We start from the raw sequence: 19202 nt of genomic DNA, 5'->3' as shown, positions 1-19202 counted from the left end.
TTAGAGCTATTAGCTAATTCAATTAGACCAAATAAATCAGTTAGATGCACAAGAATTGTTAGGGAAAAAGTAAAATAATTCTATTTGCAAATGATACGACAATATATCTGGAAAATCCTTGAGAATCAATGATAAAAGTAATTTAAACAAAAGTATTCAGAAAATAGCACGATAAAAAAATATAAAACTCAATAGCCTTTACATATTCAAATAATAACCATGTAGAAGACATAGAAGAGAGCCACTAATTAAAAACAGGATAATGATTAAACAGGAATAAATTTAACAAGAAATGTATAAAATTTGTATGAGGAAAACTAAAACTCCTGAAAACCTGTATGAGGAAAATATTTTAAAACTCCTGAAAAATCAAAAAGACTAGATCCAATGCAAAGATATTACCTATCCTTGGGTAGGTTCACTCAACATTATAAAGATTTCAGTTCTATTAAATTTCAATCGAATTCTAATACAATATCAAAAAGCACTTTAAGTTTCATATGGGCAAACATGCAAGAATAGCCAAGAAAATACTGAAAAAACATAAGGTAGAATTTACTCTACCAGACATTAAAACACACTATAAAGCCCTTATAATTAGAAGCATGGTACTGGCTCATTAACTGACAGAAAGAATAGCAAATAGAATAGAAAGTCCAGAAATAGACTTAATTACATATGGATATTTAATATATGATGGTGGCATCTCAAATCACTGGGACAAAGATAAACTTTTTTATAAATGGGAACCATTGAGAAATAAAATTGGATCCAGACTTAACACCATACACAAAATTAAATTCTAAATGAATCAGGAATCCAAATGCAAACTTACAAATACTAGAAGAAAACGTGTGAATTCCTCTTTAACCTCAATATATGAAAAACCTTTCTAACTATGACAATTTAGAAGCAAAAAAAAAAAAGATTGCTAAAAAATAAATGAAAAGAAAAATAAAAATTCTGCATGGTGAAAACAATGCAATAAAGTCAAAAGACAATTGATAAGTTTTTGAGAAAAATGTATGAAATATACATGTGAAACAAATGGCTAAGAACCCTAATCAGTTTTAAAAAGAAAAGATTCTAAGACTCTTTAAAAAGGAGAGGGTAAAAACCAAAATCTAGTAGAAACATAAGGAAAAGACATAACCAGATAATTCACAAAGATATATTTCTTTAAATAATCCTGAAAATAAGAAAAAATATTCACCATCACGCACATTTAGAGAAATGCACATTAAAACCATACTGAGATACAACTTCTCATCTATCCAACTAGTAAAAATGAAAACCTTTTTGTCAAAGAGAAAAACCAGAGGCTCCAAATGGCATCACTTGTGCTAAAGCCCATGATACCAAGCCTAGATTTAATACATAACCTAAATACAATTTAAACCTTCATCAGAAGTGTAATCTTTTTTTTTTTGAAATATAGTTGATGTACAATAAGAGCTGTTTTTTTTTTTTTTTTTGGTTTAAAGACAAGCTTGTAAGGATTGGCTACTCCAAAGTTCTAAGGAATATAGCTAACTCAAATGCTTTTCAAGATCAAGTTATCCAAGATAATCTTTAGGAAGTAAAAGCTAGTTTAAGTTTGTCGCTTTAATTAAAACAGACAAGTCTTAATAGTTGTCAGCATTAATTATATTTTTATTCTACCTAAGCTAACAAATTTGTCAGCAAGAAAAATAACTTGGTATGATGAAATTTTCATTAGTAACCTAAATATAATTGTTTAGAGCAAGTAAATTAAATAAATAAAAGTAGAATAAAAAGATTTTCTAGGTGAACTTTTGAAATAAGTTTTCCAAATCTTTAGCCTGAAACCCTAAAGTTCTGCTAAGCTTAGGTTAAGTAATGGAAATTTATTGAACATTTAGATCATTCCAAATAAGATAAAATAGGTGAAAGATTAATTACTGAACACAGCTTTATCTACTTTTGGCTTTCTATTGTTTAAAAACTAAAGATAAAATTTGGGATTATTAGTAAGCATGTTTGGTGCTGCCAACTATTGGCACTTGCCATCTACCTCTACAAGGATTAAATCATGAGCTGCTGCAGCTGCTGACCTTCAACACCCCCTGAAAGGAGTTCAGGGTGGAGATCAGGAATGAGGCACTTCATGCTCTGGGAAAAACTGGCAGAAAAGGTCTTCAGATAGATATTTTCAGGAGATTTTATGAGCCCAATTCTTACATTCCTCATATCTAGAAAAGCACTAAAATCATTAACAGTGACGCCTGCTCCTCGTGACTAGCAGCAAGCCTCTGCCAAAATGTGTGCTTGGCTGCTCGTACCCCCCTTCACTAAAGCCATATAACACTGACCTTCCCCGCTACCTCTTTGGAGCGGCTTCTCAGAGCTACCTGAAATGCTCTCTCCTGGGCTATAGTTCTCATTTTGCCCCAAATAAAACTTGAACTCACAACTCTCACATTGCGCTTTTTTTTTTTTTTCAGTCAACAGTGCCATGCTAAGAAAGTTTCTATGAGAAAGCACATGTTTCTAGAAGTTACAAAGATTACTTATAATTTTGCCAAGCTTCGGAATGCTAGTGTAAGAGTCCACAACTGTTTAGTTCCTAAATTTTAGCCAGAAATTAAGGTTTTCAAAAGATTAAAAATTCTAATATATGTAATTAAAGCTACAAGAAACAACAAAGGAAACATCTCCATATGCAAGAAAAGCACGATATGCTTTTGGCTAGAAAGGGCATGAGAGACTTCCCTGGCGGCACAGTGGTTAAGAATCTGCCTGCTAATGCAGGGGACACAGGTTCGAGCCCTGGTCCAGGAAGATCCCACATGCCACAGAGCAATTAAGCCCATGTGCCATAACTACTGAGCCTGTGCTCAAGAGTCCATGAGCCGCAACTACTGAAGCCCGCAGCCCTAGAGCCCGTGCTCCGCAACAAGAGAAGCCACCGCAATGAGAAGCCTGCACACCGCAACCAGAGAAAGCCCGCGTGCAGCAACAAAGACCCAACGCAGCCAAAAAATAATTAATTAATTAATTAATTTTTTAAAAAAAACAACGAAAAGAAAAGGCATGAGGAATGAAGATGCATTTTGTTAAGGGAAATGAGAGTAATTTTGTCTGAACTAGAGCTTCTGGTTATAAAGGGTAAACTAAAGGCATACAAAAATCTTTTCTCTCTTCACTGAAGAGAGAAAAGATTTTACCTTGTGTAATCAAGCTGGCTAAAACTGACTTATTATAAGCATTTTAAAAATTAAGTTTTAATATCAATAGTGTACTTATATAAAACTAGAACTTAATTTTCCTTCATCTGCTAAATAGACAATCAAGTATTGTTTCATATGGACCTGTGATCCTATTTAGTCAAGTGTGCAAACCATTTGATATCTTTGACAAACTTCCCCAAATCAAATTCTGAATGATGTCTTTTGACCACAAACTAATTTTGAAATTTTTCAGAGGCCCCTGGAACATTTCAAAAGATGTTAGGCTTATTTGATATGTTAAATAACATCGGAAGCATTACCAAACAAGGAGCAACATTAAGCCTTCTTTATGTTGTACTTGATTAGGTGTGTAAGTGTTCTAGGAATTGTGTGAAATTCCTAGAAACTTGATATATCCTGGTATAATCCTAACTTATAATTCTAGTCATTATCTTAAAATGGTGTATGACATCCTCTGGGACCCCAATCAGAAATGGGTAACAAGTAAACAATCCTTTTACTGCTATTCACTTACTTTCTAAAATTACTCATCAAAATTGAGGCTCACACTAAAAATATTGAACCTGAGTAACAGGGAAATGACCTAGCTGACTTTCATGTAAAGGCAACAGAATCTATATAAAGATTGTGGCAAGTGTTGATGAGATTCGTTCTACTTCTCCAAAAATGACCCGCTTACTGCCAGACCTGATGTCCTTATAACAGACGACAGTCTGCTCCTGAATCAGAGAAACTAAGATGGGTAAACAATGGCTGTAAATTAAACAAACAGCTGGAGCTGTGGGAAAACCAAGATGGCCTCATGGTTCTTCCTGGCTCCCTGACAAATCTCATTTTTCTGTTTTCCCATTCCTTCACCCACCACAGTATATTTAAGAACAACTATTTGTGTCCCTAAAGGCCTTAGGCTTCCTCCCTCTGGGCCCTTGAAAAACTGTATTCAAGCAGAAAAAGTATAATTACATAGGACTACATGACCTGAGGAGGATACTCTAATGTTTCTGTTCTTCCAGATTTAAGGAGACCTTTTCTTAAGCTATCTATGACTTAACAACAATTTGGTAAAGTATACCTTTGTGAACAAAGATGAAACATTTTCTCCCCACCTGATCCCTCCAGGATTCAGGAACTCTCAGTGAATATTCTTACTCTCTTAACAATTTATTTGCTTGCATAAGTTCAATAACAATCTGTTCTCCTTGTAACAGGATACAATTAGAAACACTGGCTATATTACCAAGGCTTTGACTGGAATGTCATATTTGAGAAAGGTGTGCACAGACTCAGATATGACCAGATAGCTTCAACGAACTGCTTCAAAAAAAAATCAACCAGGTACCTTGCTTACAAGGTTTCAGCAAAGCAGTCTTAAAAAAGGACTTATATGGTCAATCATTATTCTTGCTGTACTTATATAAATAATCAGGCCAAGTTTAATGCAAACAAATTAGTTTTACTATGATTATCTTTGGTTAAAAAAAATATAGGGGTAATTAAAGAGAGAAAAATTATCTTTGCACCTTTGTAGATAGTATTAGATTCTAGTCCTGTTAATTGTCTTTGAGGTTTTATTACATACCTGTAAACTGGACTGGATCCTGAATTCTTCTAGTGTCCTTAAATATCTGGCTACAACTCACCAAATTAATATTTCCAATTTTCTCCCACCCGTCTGATTTGACATCACTAAGAACAAAGGCAGCCTTTGAGCCCTGTCAGAAGGGAGCTTACCAAGTGCTCCTGACCACTGACACTGATGCAAAATTATGGAAAGCATTGAGCCTTGGGTACATGTCTCACAGCTAAGGACGACCACCTGACATCTGGTCCTACACAACACTGGAGACCCCTGAATCAAAATGATGAGTAAGAAAAGTCACTGATATTGATGTCTACTGCTTTCACCCAAGACACCAGATTCAAGTTTTCTTGCTTTAGTTAAACATGAAATCCTTTCTCCTTTTCTTTCTTAATTTCACTCTGGCATTGGCCTGGAAAGATAACACCCTCATCTGTATCTCCCAGGCCATTACTAAGAAGGGATAAGCTTCAGTATTTAGGATAACTCTATTTTAGGATGGGAGATTCTCTTTCCACATGCACTAAAAACCTGACTGACTCCTGGCTTGAAAAGGTAAATGCAGCAGTCCCTGTGAATAAATCTTTTATCAGTATTCCTTAACAGGAATGGTTTGCATCCCGACAGGTCTTGTCTTTGTCTGTGGTGGTTATCATTCTCCTTGGGCCCATATGAATGCCCATATGGCTGGCACACAACTGTACTAGGCGTCTTAGGTTATCTAACTGTGCCCCTAACTGTTCTAGAAAAGGTCTAACAGGAGGATTCATGATTCAAGAACTGCTTCCTTTGGCAGGGTCTACTTCCCTGATTAGGAGTTAAAACAAAGAAGAATATAATCAGGAACCTTTCCTCAACTCTTAGAGAACATTGCAGATTCCATTGCTAGGGCACTAATTGCCCAACAAAAATACTTAGACTCTCTGGCCACAGTTGCTCTTGATAATAAGATAGCCCTTGATAATCTTTTAGCTGAGCAGGGAAGTGTCTGTGCTATGACCAATACCATCTGTTGTACCTGGATTGACACTTCTGGTGAAGCTGAAACTTAATTATGTAAGATCACTGAGTAAGCCACTTGGCTTAAAAGGGTGACTCCTTCAACAGTGTCTTTGACTGGTTTGGGTCTTGGGGACTATGGCTCTGAAGCACACCCCAAATACTGGGAGTTATCCTATTTATAGCTGTCATAAACATCAGCACATTGGATTCTCTCAAAAGTTTTAAATGCATGTTCACAGCCACTGACCAGCAGAGAAGTGATCTCCCTGAGTGGAACATCAGAAAAGAAATGAGGAGAACAGCCACCTTAAAAATTGTGAACCTGTAACAGGGAAGAACAAAATCTGACTCCATGTTGGATCTGTTTCTTTTACTTTAACCTTTGCTTCCTGTTGCTTTTGTGACTATAATCACTAAAAGGATGCTCTTTATAGCTATAAGCATACATAGTGGCGTCCCTTGGGGAACCCTGCCCCTCTGCCTCAATGTTAAACCAAAGTGCCTTCATTCAGCTCACAGGGAAACACCCTGCCCCTGCCCGCCCGTGAATGGCTGCAAGAAAGAAGAAATTAACACATCTCCTCCCAGACGCTGGCCAAACCAGAAGATATTTTGCAAGACTTAGAGCCTTTTTACTTTACTTCCTCACCTCCTCCCCATCTCTGTTCTATAAAAGAAACTAGCATACAGACCCAGATAAGATGGTACTCTATAGGACTCTAGTCTGCCATCTTCTCGGATGCCCAGCTTTCCAAATAAAGTCGCTATTCCTTGCCTCAACACCTCATCTCCTGATTTATTGGTTTGTTGTGCAGCAGAACAAGCTTGGACTCGGTAACAAACCTGAAGTCATGGCCTGTGAATATCACAGGAGTTCATCAAAGACGTCATGACCTATGGATAGCAGAACAAAGATCAACAAAGCTGCAGAGCAGTAGTTGAGAGCGAAGCTAATGCCTTAAATTTTGATCACATCTCTCAGGCTGAGAGTATGATGAAAAGGAGGGAACTGTTAAAGAGAAAAGCCACAGGCCCCAAATGGCTAAAGCCCATGATACCAAACCTAGATTTAATACCTAACCTAATTGCAGTTTTGACCTTCACCAGAAATGTAATCTTAATCAACCAGTCTAGAATTTCCTGGTCAGCACCAAGAGGTAATCTGTCCATCCTCCCTCCCCACCCCCCCGCACCCCCACCCACCCCCAAGATACAATCTGCATGATAAAACCCCCTTGCCTTTCCCTTTTACCCCCAAAAAGCTGCCCTGGTATAAAAATAATCCTTTCTTTTATTTTGCTAATAGCTCCTTTGCCCTATCCTTCTTCCTACAAAAACCTTCCATCTTTTAGTAAAACCCCTTCTAGTTCCTAGATTGGATGCTGCAATTCATGAATCACCTAATAAAGCTAGTTGGATCTTCAAATTTACTCAGCTGAATTTTGTTTTTTAACAACATCCAACAATGGATTCTACTGGTGAGCTGAGGGGTAATAGACTAGTGAGAGTGTAACTTGGCTAGACCCTTCTGCAGAGCAATTTGGAATCTAATAAATCTATATATATGCACTTACCTTCTGAAATCTCACATCTAGGAATTTACTCTGAAGAAACATCACCAACAATATGAAAATACATATGCACAAGGTAATTCATTACAGATTGTTGGTAATGGCAAGCTATTTGAGACAATCTGAATGTGGATGGGTTTTCTGGCTTTTACGTACCAGGCACTGAAAGGGTGGCCAGTCTCCAAATACATCAGTTTCTATTCAGAAAATTAACATTAATACAATACTGTATCTAATCTACACACCTTACTCAAAATTTACCAATTGTTCCAAGTATGTCCTTTTTCTAATCCAATCTAGATTAAGGTGGTACATTTAGTTGTCATGTCTCTTTAGCTTGCTTTAATTGGAATCAGCTCCTCAGTCTTTGTTTCCGTGACCTTGATATTTTTGAAAAGTACTGGCCAATTATTTTGTAGAATGTCTCTCAATTTAGGTTTGTCTGATGTTTCTCTACAGTTAAATTTACATTAGACATTTTTGATAAAAATATTCCAGGAGTAATGTTGTGTCTTTCTCAGTATGTCACATGAGGAGGCAGATAATGTTGATTTCTCATATTACTATGTTTCATTAATTTTGATCAGTGAAGGTTCTGGGCTTTCAGAAGAATCACAGTCATGGCAATAATGGCCTTAGAATCACACAGAAGAGATTCCAAAATATGTTTACAAATTTTTTCCAATTAAATTTTTAAAAACGTGTACTGACTTCAGATGACTCCCTGGAAGGGTTAAGTATGATATGTGGTATGCTGTTACCACAGAGATACTCCCACATCTGAATTTTTTCACCTCAGGTCTTTTATTACATATTTCTAAGCAACTATGAATATATCCAAAGATTCTGTGAAAATCACAGGCTCCAGAGGAGATCAACACCTTTACAAGTAGGTTTTAAAGCATACTCTATGTAGGTTTCAGCCAGAGGCACACCCCAAAGTGACAAAATCTCCCACCAATGGATCTGCCAATCTGGGGTCACAGGGGATGACCCTGCCCCCACAGCTCCACATTCTCTGCTTGGGTTGCATATGCTTAAGACTCCAAGCAATTTCATCCTTCAAAATCTAGGTAGAGGTAGCTATACAGCTATAGCTATGCTGGCTGTAGTGCATGCTGTACTAGGGCCCACTAGTAGGAATCACACCTGCCGTTGCTGCCGAAGTACACGGAGTAGAGCCCATGATGTGAGATGGCACTGCGCAGTGAGGCCCTTTCTTTGACTATGCTCCCATCCCTTCACACATGTTTCAAGTTTCAGAGCATGTGTCAAACCAAAGAGGAAAGAAGCACTGAACTGGAAATGAGATTAATGCTCTAATTTAGGACAAATTTTTAAAACCTGAAAATAAAACTGTTAATACTTGAAACTGCCTAAACAGCTATAGAATCTAGCTAAGATTCCATATAACAGTGAGTTCAAAGAATAGTGGTTGAGAAAATAATTAAGCTATTCCTTGATAATATGCTGAGTCCAGCCCATTCAATGAATTGGTTACACACTTACACACACACACACACACACACACACACACACACACACACATCAAGAAGTCCTCTTCTCATAAACTGTTTTTGAGGGACTAGTATTCCAAAGAATATTCAAGAAGAGTATATTTTAAAGTTTTCTTGCCTGAAGAAAATCTAAGATGAGTCCTGGATATATACTGAGAACTAAAATCCATCAAAGCAGAAACATTGGTAACTTAACTTTACTCAAACTTTCTAGGAGAGAGTTATGATACATTTAGAAGTGTCTTTAAAGTCATAAAATATATTTTACACATACAAAAAAAGAAAAAAGTAACCCTCAAGGGGAAAAGGAGCCACATTTTCTTCCACTTATACCAAATATGGCACGATATTATCTAAGGGAAAAATATTTTAGTATATTATCTATTATTTACAAATTGACCTGTTTTCATTTAATAACACATGTAGACAAGGGGTTTTTTCTTACCTTTTAAAAGGCACAGCATTTTTCAGAACACTTTCCACGTCAGCAACATCTGCTCTGGCAAGATCGGCCACAGTAAGAAAGCCAGAAGCATAGAGGAATCTGGCTCTCTGTGCATTAAGTAAGGATACCCGGACCAGGTCACACAGCTCCCTCTGGATGCCAAATGTAAGACGCTTCTGAAACTGGGACAGTAGTAGTTCCATGTTGTGCCAGCCCAGGCGGTTAGAAAACACTGTAATCATCCCTAGAATATTCATATAATATTTATTGAATTAAAAATTCTTTCTAGACCAATTCTCCGTTTCTTGAGATGTATTTTTGTTTCACTGTTGTTGTTATTTTTTCTGCAGAATTATAAAGTTTAACAGGCCCAAGGTATAAAATAATAGGAGAGCAGACATCTTTAAGGGCCTAGCTAATTGGCTAGACACATTAAATATCATCTCATTTTTTCTTAATCATGAACTTGCATTTGAAAAAATTGAGGCAGAGCACATAAACACAAAACAAACAAAAAGCCCTCACTAGTTTGCCTCTCTCTCTCTCTTTTTTTCCTTACTTTCTTTAAAGAAGAAAGAACTCTTAAAACAGGTAAAGAACTCTTTTCACCTAGAGGAAAACAAGAGAGCTAATTTCAATTGTCAAGTGCTGAGAGGATTATTTACAAAGAGTGAAAGTCCCATTGATAATTTCATAAAAAAAAAAAAAAGGTTGCCCAGCTTGATAGCTATACCCTCTTGAAATAAAGAGGCCAGAGTAGCCAAGTGTCAAGTCATTAAGAAAATCACTTCCCTACAAGAACATTAACCCTAGAGGTAATCTGAGATCTTTGATGCCAGTGAGTTGAAGGGTAAGTCTCTCCCTTCTTACTGCCCTCTCCTGGCATCTTTCCCTCGGTAATCTCTCATGCACAAAATTTCACAATGAAACTTCTTACACATGTAAACACACTCTCCAGCAGCCCAGGATTTCCCTCCTAAGGGCTTAAGGATTTCTTGGTAAAATCAGACCTAGAACTTCCCTTGTTTGCCTAGCTTAGAAGATAAGAGTTTAATTTTATTAAGAAAGACCAGTATTTCCTTAGAGAACAGATATTTAAAACAATGAGACAGAAGTCCAGAAAGCCCTCTCCACTTGCCATCTTCCACAATAACAAGTATTAATCAATAACTTGATGAAAAAATGAAGACCAGTGAGAACTGTGTCTGTTTCTTCTTACAATACGCTCCCCCCACCAAAAAAAAAAAGACAGAAAAACAGAAAGAAGAGCGATGGTCAGCAGGTTGCTAGGGAATGGAAGGGGACCAAGATCCAGACGCTCAGCCAGCTGCCAGTCTTCTGTAGCAGGGTAACTGAGCCCACAGGAGTCATAGTTTTGGGTGTTTTGATGATGACAGGAACTATACAAAATTATGGCTTAACATGATCCCCTCACTTTTAGAGAAACCTACAGTAAAATGGAATTTGAAAAAAAGTAATCTTAACTTGACCTCAAACCACAGAGTCTTAAATAAATGTGGGAACACTTGTTTAACTGACCTGCATAAACAGCAGCCGACTGTTGTAACGATTGAATCTGTCCACGACTGCATCCATATTTCTGATTAATTTCCTTTAAGGGAACTTCACTGATTAAATCTAATAGCACAAGACTGGTAAAAAACCTAGAAAGTAAATTACCAAAAGTATGGTAAGAGGTCACTTATGTCTACTATGAAAGTACAATGTATGTTGAGAAACAAGAAAGAACCAAAAAAGGTAAGAGGGTGAGAAGGTGAGAAGATTCCTAATAGGATATAGGATTAGTGGACAAAGAGCTCAATGTTCGTAAATTCTAACATACGTTAGTACTATAGCAAAAAACTAATATCTGTATAACAAAAAGATTTTGTTCATATTTCAATAATGCTAACTAATTTTAAGAAATGAGACTGGGTTCAAGAAATATGATGGCACAAAAATTTTAAAGAACACTTGATACACAATTATATCACCTAATCATATTTCAATCAAAATTTGGTTATAAAGAAGTTTTGATGTGAAAGGCAATTGTGCCACAAATAAGCCAAGTATATAATCCTTACAAAATTTACACTTGACTATGATGTAAATAATATGAGACTAATGCTTTAAGAAAAATAATTTTATTATATTTCAAAGAAGCTAAAGCCTGTACAATTTCCCCACCTGAATCTTTTAATTGGCTCTTCCCTACTGGTAACAAATCAATTCAAAGGATGATACAAACCATATCCTCAAATGGAGCCACACTAAGTTGGCAATTCTGATCATATCTTCTTTAAGGGAAGAAAGTAATTAAGAGTTCTACTTTAAAAAGTCTTGATATATAGTGGCTTCTTATAAGCTACAAAGAAGAAACTAAAATATCAATAAATTCAGTAAATACAAGAAGTTGAAAATTTTCACTATATTCAGCCAAAACTTTTATTTTAATGACAATGAAAGTGATTACAATAAACTGGACATCTACTGTATATCCAATACTGTGTTAAAAACTGGATAGTCCAGGCTCCTTGATATTTACCTTTTATGGATGGCCATTTGTCGGTGCTGTTTCTCAGTTCTGGCTGCTACTTTTCCTTTCACACAGCGAGCCAAGAACCCTTCTTCAACTCCCACTAGCTCTGCCACCCGTTTCATAGAAGCTGGCAACTTCTCCCATAAACAGAAAAATCGATACCAATCAATAGTAGTCCAATCCTCAAACACAGGTGTAACCTAAAGGGAAGAAGCATCATTCATTACCTAAAACTATTGCATTACAAAAGGGACAAAATCGTAAACGTAAACTTCATGTTAAAAACAAAGGCCTCATGGGCTTCCCTGGTGGCGCAGTGGTTGAGAGTCCACCTGCCGATGTAGGGGACACAGGTTCATGCCCTGGTCTGGGAAGATCCCACATGCCGCGGAGCAGCTGGGCCCATGAGCCATGGCCGCTGAGTCTGCGTGTCCGGAGCCTGTGCTCCGCAACGGGAGAGGCCACAACAGTGAGAGGCCCGCGTACCGAAAAAACAAACAAACAAACAAACAAACAAACAAAGTCTTCAGTATTTGGAAAAATTTCTAAATGTGATAATGTCTCACTTATATGGAAACTTCATTTAATCACAAACAACTCACTGACAAGAGAAAAGAAGAGACCACTAAGCACACAAGCTGGATTTTACAGAATCCAAGGACTTTAATCATAGACACTTTTAATCTCGGTATTCTGATGTTAAATACAATCTTAAGTATTTTGTATGACTTCTGAGAAAATACAGGGAGGGGAAAGAGGAATCAATATTCACAATTGCTATAATATATTTATTATCTGAAGTGTCCAGTATTCAACAACAACAACAAAAAACAATGAGACATTCAAAGAAACAGAAACATGTGTCCCAAACACAGGGGAAAAAGCAGGCAAAAGAAACACCTTTGAGGGGTTCCAGATGTCAGAAATATCTGCAAAGACTTCAAAAAGACATTATAAGTATGGTCAAAGAACAGGAACAACAAAAAAAAACATGCTTAATAATGTAAAGGAAAGTATGATGACAATGTCTCATCAAGTAGGGAATATGAATAAAGAGAAATGATTAAAAAAAAAGAGCCAAATGGAAATTCTAGAGTTAAAAAATACAACTGAAATGAACTATTAACTATAGAGCTCAACAGTAGATGCAAGCTGGCAGAATAAAGAATCAGCAAACATGAAGATAGATCCATCAAGATTATGTAATCTGAGAGGTCAGAAAAAAGGAAAAAAAAAATGAACAGAGCCTCAGAGAAATGTGGGAAGCATTAAAGTGTACCAACATATGCATAATGAGAGTACCAGAAGAAGACAGAAAGGAACAGAAAGAACATTTGAAGAAATTATGGCTAAAACCTTTCCAAATTTAACGGAAAACTTTACATATGCCAGAGACTAAAAGTGAACTCCAACTAGGAAAGCTCAAAAAGACCCACACCCTGATGCATCAGAGTCAAAATGTAAAATACCAAGAGAAAATCATGAAAGCAGCAAAAGAAAAACAATGCATCATATACAAGGGAAACCAAAAAAAATTAAGAGCCGACTTCTCATCAAAAACAATGGAGGACAGGGCTTCCCTGGTGGCGCAGTGGTTGAGAGTCCGCCTGCCGATGCAGGGGACATAGGTTCGTGCCCCAGTCCGGGAGGATCCCACATGCCACAGAGCGGCTGGGCCCATGAGCCATGGCCGCTGAACCTGCGCGTCCGGAGCCTGTGCTCCGCAACAGGAGAGGTCACAACAGTAAGAGGCCCGCATACTGCAAAAAAAGAAAAAAAACAATGGAGGACAGAATGCTGTGAAACAACGTGTTCAAACTGCTGAAAGAAAAGAAAAGTCAACAAAGAATCTTATATAAAGGAAAACTAACTTTATAAAATAAAGGCATAACAAAGACATTCCCAGATAAACACAAAATTTGTTGCTAGCAGATCTGCCTACAAGAACTACTAAAGAAAAGTTCTTCTGGTTGAAAGAGAGTGACCCAAAACAGTATATTAATTCCACACAGAAAAACAAGGAGTGCCAACAAAGGTAATTGCATGGGTACTTGTAAAGACAGTATTATTGCATATTTCCCCTCTTTTCTTCTCTTGACTGACTTTAAAAAGCAACTGTACAAAACAGTATGTATAAAACATATAAAAATACAAAATGTTTGACAATAACAGCCCAAAGGAGGCAGATGGGAGCAAAGCTATATTGAAGTAGGAAATAACAAGAGAGAGTAACTAAATCCATAGAAACAAAAAAAGGGAAGCACAAATCTTAAATAAAAATGTAAATATAACAAATTTTATATGTATACATTTGCTCTCTTTTCTACTCTCAGCTTCTTTAAAGACATAAAATTGTATAAAATAACAATTATAACAATGTATTGTTGGGTTTGTAACACATGTAGATTAGATGTAACACGTATAACACTAATAGCACCAAAAAGAAAAAAAAAAAGGAATAGGAATACAGCTATACAAGAATAATGTTTCTATATCTCAACGGGATTAAGTAAGTATAAATTTTAAGCTGTATATGCTAACCCCTTGAGTAATTACTGGGAAAATAACTTCAAAAAATATAGAGAAAAAGTAAAGAAATTTAAATGTTATACTAGAAAGTTTTGCTTAATTCAAAAGAAATCAGTAGAAGTGCAAGAGAACAAAAGAAGACGTGAGATATATAGAAAACAGACAAAATGTGGAAGATGTAAATCCAACTACATCAATAGTAACATGAAATGCAAATGGACTAAATAATCTATCAAAGACAGAGATTGACAGATTGGATAAGAAAAAAACCAGAATCCAACTATATGCTGTCTATAAGAGACACATTACAGATTCAAAAATACAAACAGGTCAAAAGTAAAAGGAAGTGAAAATATGCAAGCCACAACTATAACAAAGCCAGAGTAACTAGACTAATATCAGATAAAATAGACTTCTAAAAAAAAGTTCACAGAAGAGGAATATTTTATAATGACAACAGGACCCATCCAACAAACAAACATAACAACTGTAAATACATACAGGGTTCTGAAACACATGAACAAAACTTGACAGAAATGAAGAAACAGACAATTCAAAAATAAGAGTTGAAGATTTAAATACCCTCACTTTCAACAGTGGAAAGAAGAACTAAGAAGATCAACAGGAAATAGAAGGTGAAAACGATACAGTAAATCAACTAGACCTAACAGACATCTGTAGAACTTCAACCAGCAACAGCAGAATGCACATTCTTCTTGAGGCCACATAGAACATTTTCCAGGACAGACCATCTACTAGGCAATAAAACAAGCCTCAATAAATGTAAAAGGATTGAAATCATGTGAAATATGTTTTCTGACAATGGAATGAAATTAAAAATAAATTTTAAAAAATTTTGGAAATTCACAATGTAGAAATTAAACAAGATGCTACTAAATAACAATGGGTCAGAGAAGAAATCACAATTGAAATTAAAAACTACCTTGAAACAGATGAAGATAAAAAATGAAAACATAAAATACCAAAATTTATGGGATACAGTGAAAGTAGTGCTTTGAAAGAAATTTATAGTTATAAATGCCTATACTAAAAAAGAATAAAGATCTAAAATCAATATCCTAATCTTCCACCTTAAGACACTGCAAATTGAAGGGCAAAGGAAAGCCAAAGCAAGAAGGAAAAAAAAAAAAAACTATAAAGAGCAGAAATTAATGAAACAGAGAGTAAAAAATAATAGAGAAAATCAACCTACCCAAAATAGGTTCTGTTAAAAGGTAAACTGAAACACATTAAAATTTTCAAGAGTTTATTTGAGCACGCACCAATTAGAATTGGGCAGTGCCAAACCAAAGGCAGTTAGGAGTCCTCTAAGGACAGGAGCTAGGGGCAAAGTTTTTAAAGAGAAGATGCTGAAGAAAATCAAAGCAATTACAGGACTGGTTATAGCTTCAGCAGCTGCCTTATTTGGGAGAACCTACTTGGCTTTTTGTGATTGGTTGTTCTCAAGTTTCACTTTCTTGGATTCAAGTGCATTGACTAAGGCTTAAGTTCTTGTTTGCTTACATAAGCTGCTAAGACAGGCTTCCTTATTTAAGTATTGTTAACAGTTCTTTGAAACAATACTGAAACCTTTAGCTAGACTGATCAAGAAAAAGAGAGAATACTCAAATTACTAAAATCAGGAATGGAAGAGGGGACACTACTACTGCCTTATAGAAATAAAAAGAATCATAAAAAAATACTATGAACAATTGAATACCAACAAACTAGATAACCTAGATGAAATGGACAAATTCCTGGAAACATACCAACTACCAAAACTGATTCAAGAAAAAATAGAAAATCTAAATAGACCTAAAACAAGAATAGAGACTGAATTAGTAATCAAAAATTGTACTCCAAAGAAATGTCTAAGCCCAAATGGCTTGACTGGTGAAATCTATTACCAAATGTTTAAATAATTAACAGCAATCCTTCACAATTTCTTCCAAAAAGAGAGAGGAACACTTCCTAATTCATTCACTACCTCAAAACCACACAAAACCATCATGAGAATAAAGAACTACAGACCAATGTGTCTTAAGAATGTAGATGCAACAATCCTCAACAAAATACCAGCAAACCAAATCTAGCAACATGTAAATAGTACTATACAACATGATCAAGTGAGATTTACCCAGAAAATTCAAGATTAATATCATATCTGAAAATCAAATAATGTAATATCAATAGAATAATGGACAAAAATCCCATGATGATCTCAATAGATGCAGAAAAAGCACGTCACAAAATCTAACACCTTTTAGTGATTAAAAAAATTCAACAATCTAGGAATAGAAGGTAAATTCCTCAACCTGATAAAGGCTATGTGCAAAAAATCCACATCTAACATCATACTTGATGGTGAAAGCCTGAACACTTTCCCTCTAAGATCAGGAACAAGACAAAGATGTCTGCTCTCACTATCTCTATTCATATTTAACTAGAGATTCCAGACAGGTCAAGAAAAAGAAATAAAATTCATCTATAGTGGAAAGGAAGAAGCAAAACTACCTCTATTTGCAAATGATATGAACTTGTAGAAAATCCTAAGGAATCCACCAAAATACTATTAAAATTAATGAACAAGTTTAATAGGCTGCAGCATACAAGATCAAAATATTAAAAAATTGTTCATACATTTCAATAAACAATCTGAAAAGAAAATTAACAAAGGAATTCCATTTACAATAGCATTAAAAACAATAAAATGTTTAAGAATAAGTTTAACAAAAGACATATAAAACTTGTACTCTGAAAACTATAAAAACTGTTGAAAGAAATTAAAGACCTACACAAATGTGAAGACAGCCATGTACACTAACTGGAAGACTTAACATTGTTAATTGTCATCAAAATTAAAAATCTTTGTGCTTCAAAAGACATAATCAAAAACTTGAAAAGACATCCCACAGAATGCAAGAAAATATTTCCATATCATATATCTCATAAGAGACTTGTATCCAGAATATATAAAGAACTCTTACAACTCAATAATAAAATGATAAATAACCCAATTTAAAAATGGGCAAAGGATCTGAGTAGATATTTTTCTAAGGAAGATAGATATTCATGTGGTCAAGAAACAGATGGAAAGGTGTTCAACGTCACTACCCATTAGGGAAATACAAATTCAAACTATAATGAGATAGCACTTCAAGCCCATAAGGATATACTTAAAAAGACAGATAAAAACAAGCATTGGAGAGATGTGGAGAAATGTGAACCCTTGTACATTGCTTATGGTAATGTAAAATTATGCAGCTGCTTTTTAGGACTTTGGAAGCTCCTCAAAATGTTAAAATTAGAGTTACCATATGATCCAGCAGTTCTACTTCTAGAAATATATCTAAGAGAATCCAAAACATATGTCCACGAAGACTTGAATATGAATGTTAACAGCAGCATTACTCATAATAGTCAAAAAGTAAAAACATATCAAATGTCCATCATTTTGATGAATGGATAAAGATGTAGTACATCTCTACAATGAAACATTATTCTGCAATATAAAGGACTTAAGAACTGATACATGATAAAACATGGATGAACCTTGAAAACATTATGCTAAGTGAAAGAAACCAGCCATAAAAGACCACATATTATATAATTCCATTTATATGAATAAGAATAGAATAGAAAGTCTATAGAAAAACAGAAATCACACTGGTGGTTGCTCAGGGGTAGGGGAAGATGAGGAGGTTGAAGGAAAATGGGGAGTGACTGCTAATGGGTACAGGGTTTCTTTCTGAGGTGATGAAAATGTTCTGAAATTAGATGTTGATGACTGCACAACTCTGTGAACATACTAAAAATCATTGACTTGTACACTTTAAATTATATACTATGTGAATTGTATTGCAACACAGCTATTTAAAAAAAACTCAAATTCCCTATGAGAAAATTTTCAGAACACTCCTGAAAGCCCCAAAGTAGACTCAAAGAAATAGAAAAACATCTCTTTTCATAAATAAGACCAATCAAATTAAAAAGGATGTCAGTCAGTTCTCCTCCATGTTAATGTATAAATTTAACAATACCAATGAAAATACCAAGTTAATTCTAAGCGATATATGAAAAGGGAGGTAAGTAAGAATACCTATGAACACTAAAAAAGGAGAGCAATGAAACTAACCCTACTAGATAATACAACAAAAGCTTTTAATTAAAACAGAGGTAGTAGTGTACATATTGGTAAAATTGGTCTGTTGTCAGGTCAACAAATGAAATAGAAATATACCCAACAACAAATGGAAATTAGAAATGCATCTAAACACAAATGCAAATTAGTACATAAAAATTGGAGAAAAAAGTTAAATGAAAGCTGAAGAAAATTTTTCAGTCACTGTGTGTAAACAAATCTTTTTAATAAATAAAGATGTGACTACAGATAGCCATTATGAAAAAAGATAAAATTGAAGAACCATATATTAGAATAAACTCTAAATGGAATAGAGCGCAAAAGAGAGGGACTACAATCATATAATTACTTGAAGAAAATGTGAGAGAATTTATAATCTCAGAACAAGAAAAGCATTTCTCACTGATTCTAAAGTTCAAAATTCAACTACATTTTTTTTTAAATGCTATACAAAACACACAATAAACAAAGTCAAAAGCCAAGTGAAAAACTAGGAGAAAAATATTTATACCACAAAGAACTACTCTCCCTAATATATGTAAAAGAATTGTTAAAACTTAAGAAAAAGACCAAAAATACAATAGAAAAATGTGCAAAAGACATGGACAACTCATAGAAAATAAAAGAATACTACCTTAAACATATAGAAAAAATGTTCAAATTTATT

The 19202-nt window shown here is 35.1% G+C and overlaps 1 protein-coding gene across 6 annotated transcripts in view; it reads right to left on the bottom strand.

Moving 5' to 3' along the window:
- POLQ (DNA polymerase theta) overlaps positions 1-19202 on the bottom strand; it is a 116268-nt gene that overhangs the window by 55796 nt on the left and 41270 nt on the right. For all 6 annotated transcript variants that reach the window (XR_010943708.1, XR_010943709.1, XM_067738749.1 and 3 more), the window contains exons 13-15: positions 11872-12065; positions 10866-10990; positions 9327-9570 (exon numbers count right to left, since the gene is read on the bottom strand). Coding sequence is in view for 4 of the 6 variants with exons in the window: in XM_067738749.1 (XP_067594850.1) it covers positions 9327-9570; positions 10866-10990; positions 11872-12065 (563 nt within the window). In the remaining 2 variants the exon portion in view is untranslated. The remainder of the gene's footprint in view (positions 1-9326; positions 9571-10865; positions 10991-11871; positions 12066-19202) is intronic.

The sequence above is a fragment of the Pseudorca crassidens genome, chromosome 5 (genome assembly GCF_039906515.1).
Source record: "Pseudorca crassidens isolate mPseCra1 chromosome 5, mPseCra1.hap1, whole genome shotgun sequence".
Taxonomy (NCBI): Eukaryota; Metazoa; Chordata; class Mammalia; order Artiodactyla; family Delphinidae; genus Pseudorca; species Pseudorca crassidens.
Note: the sequence above shows the minus strand (reverse complement) of the source record. Positions and strands in the feature narration are given on the sequence as shown.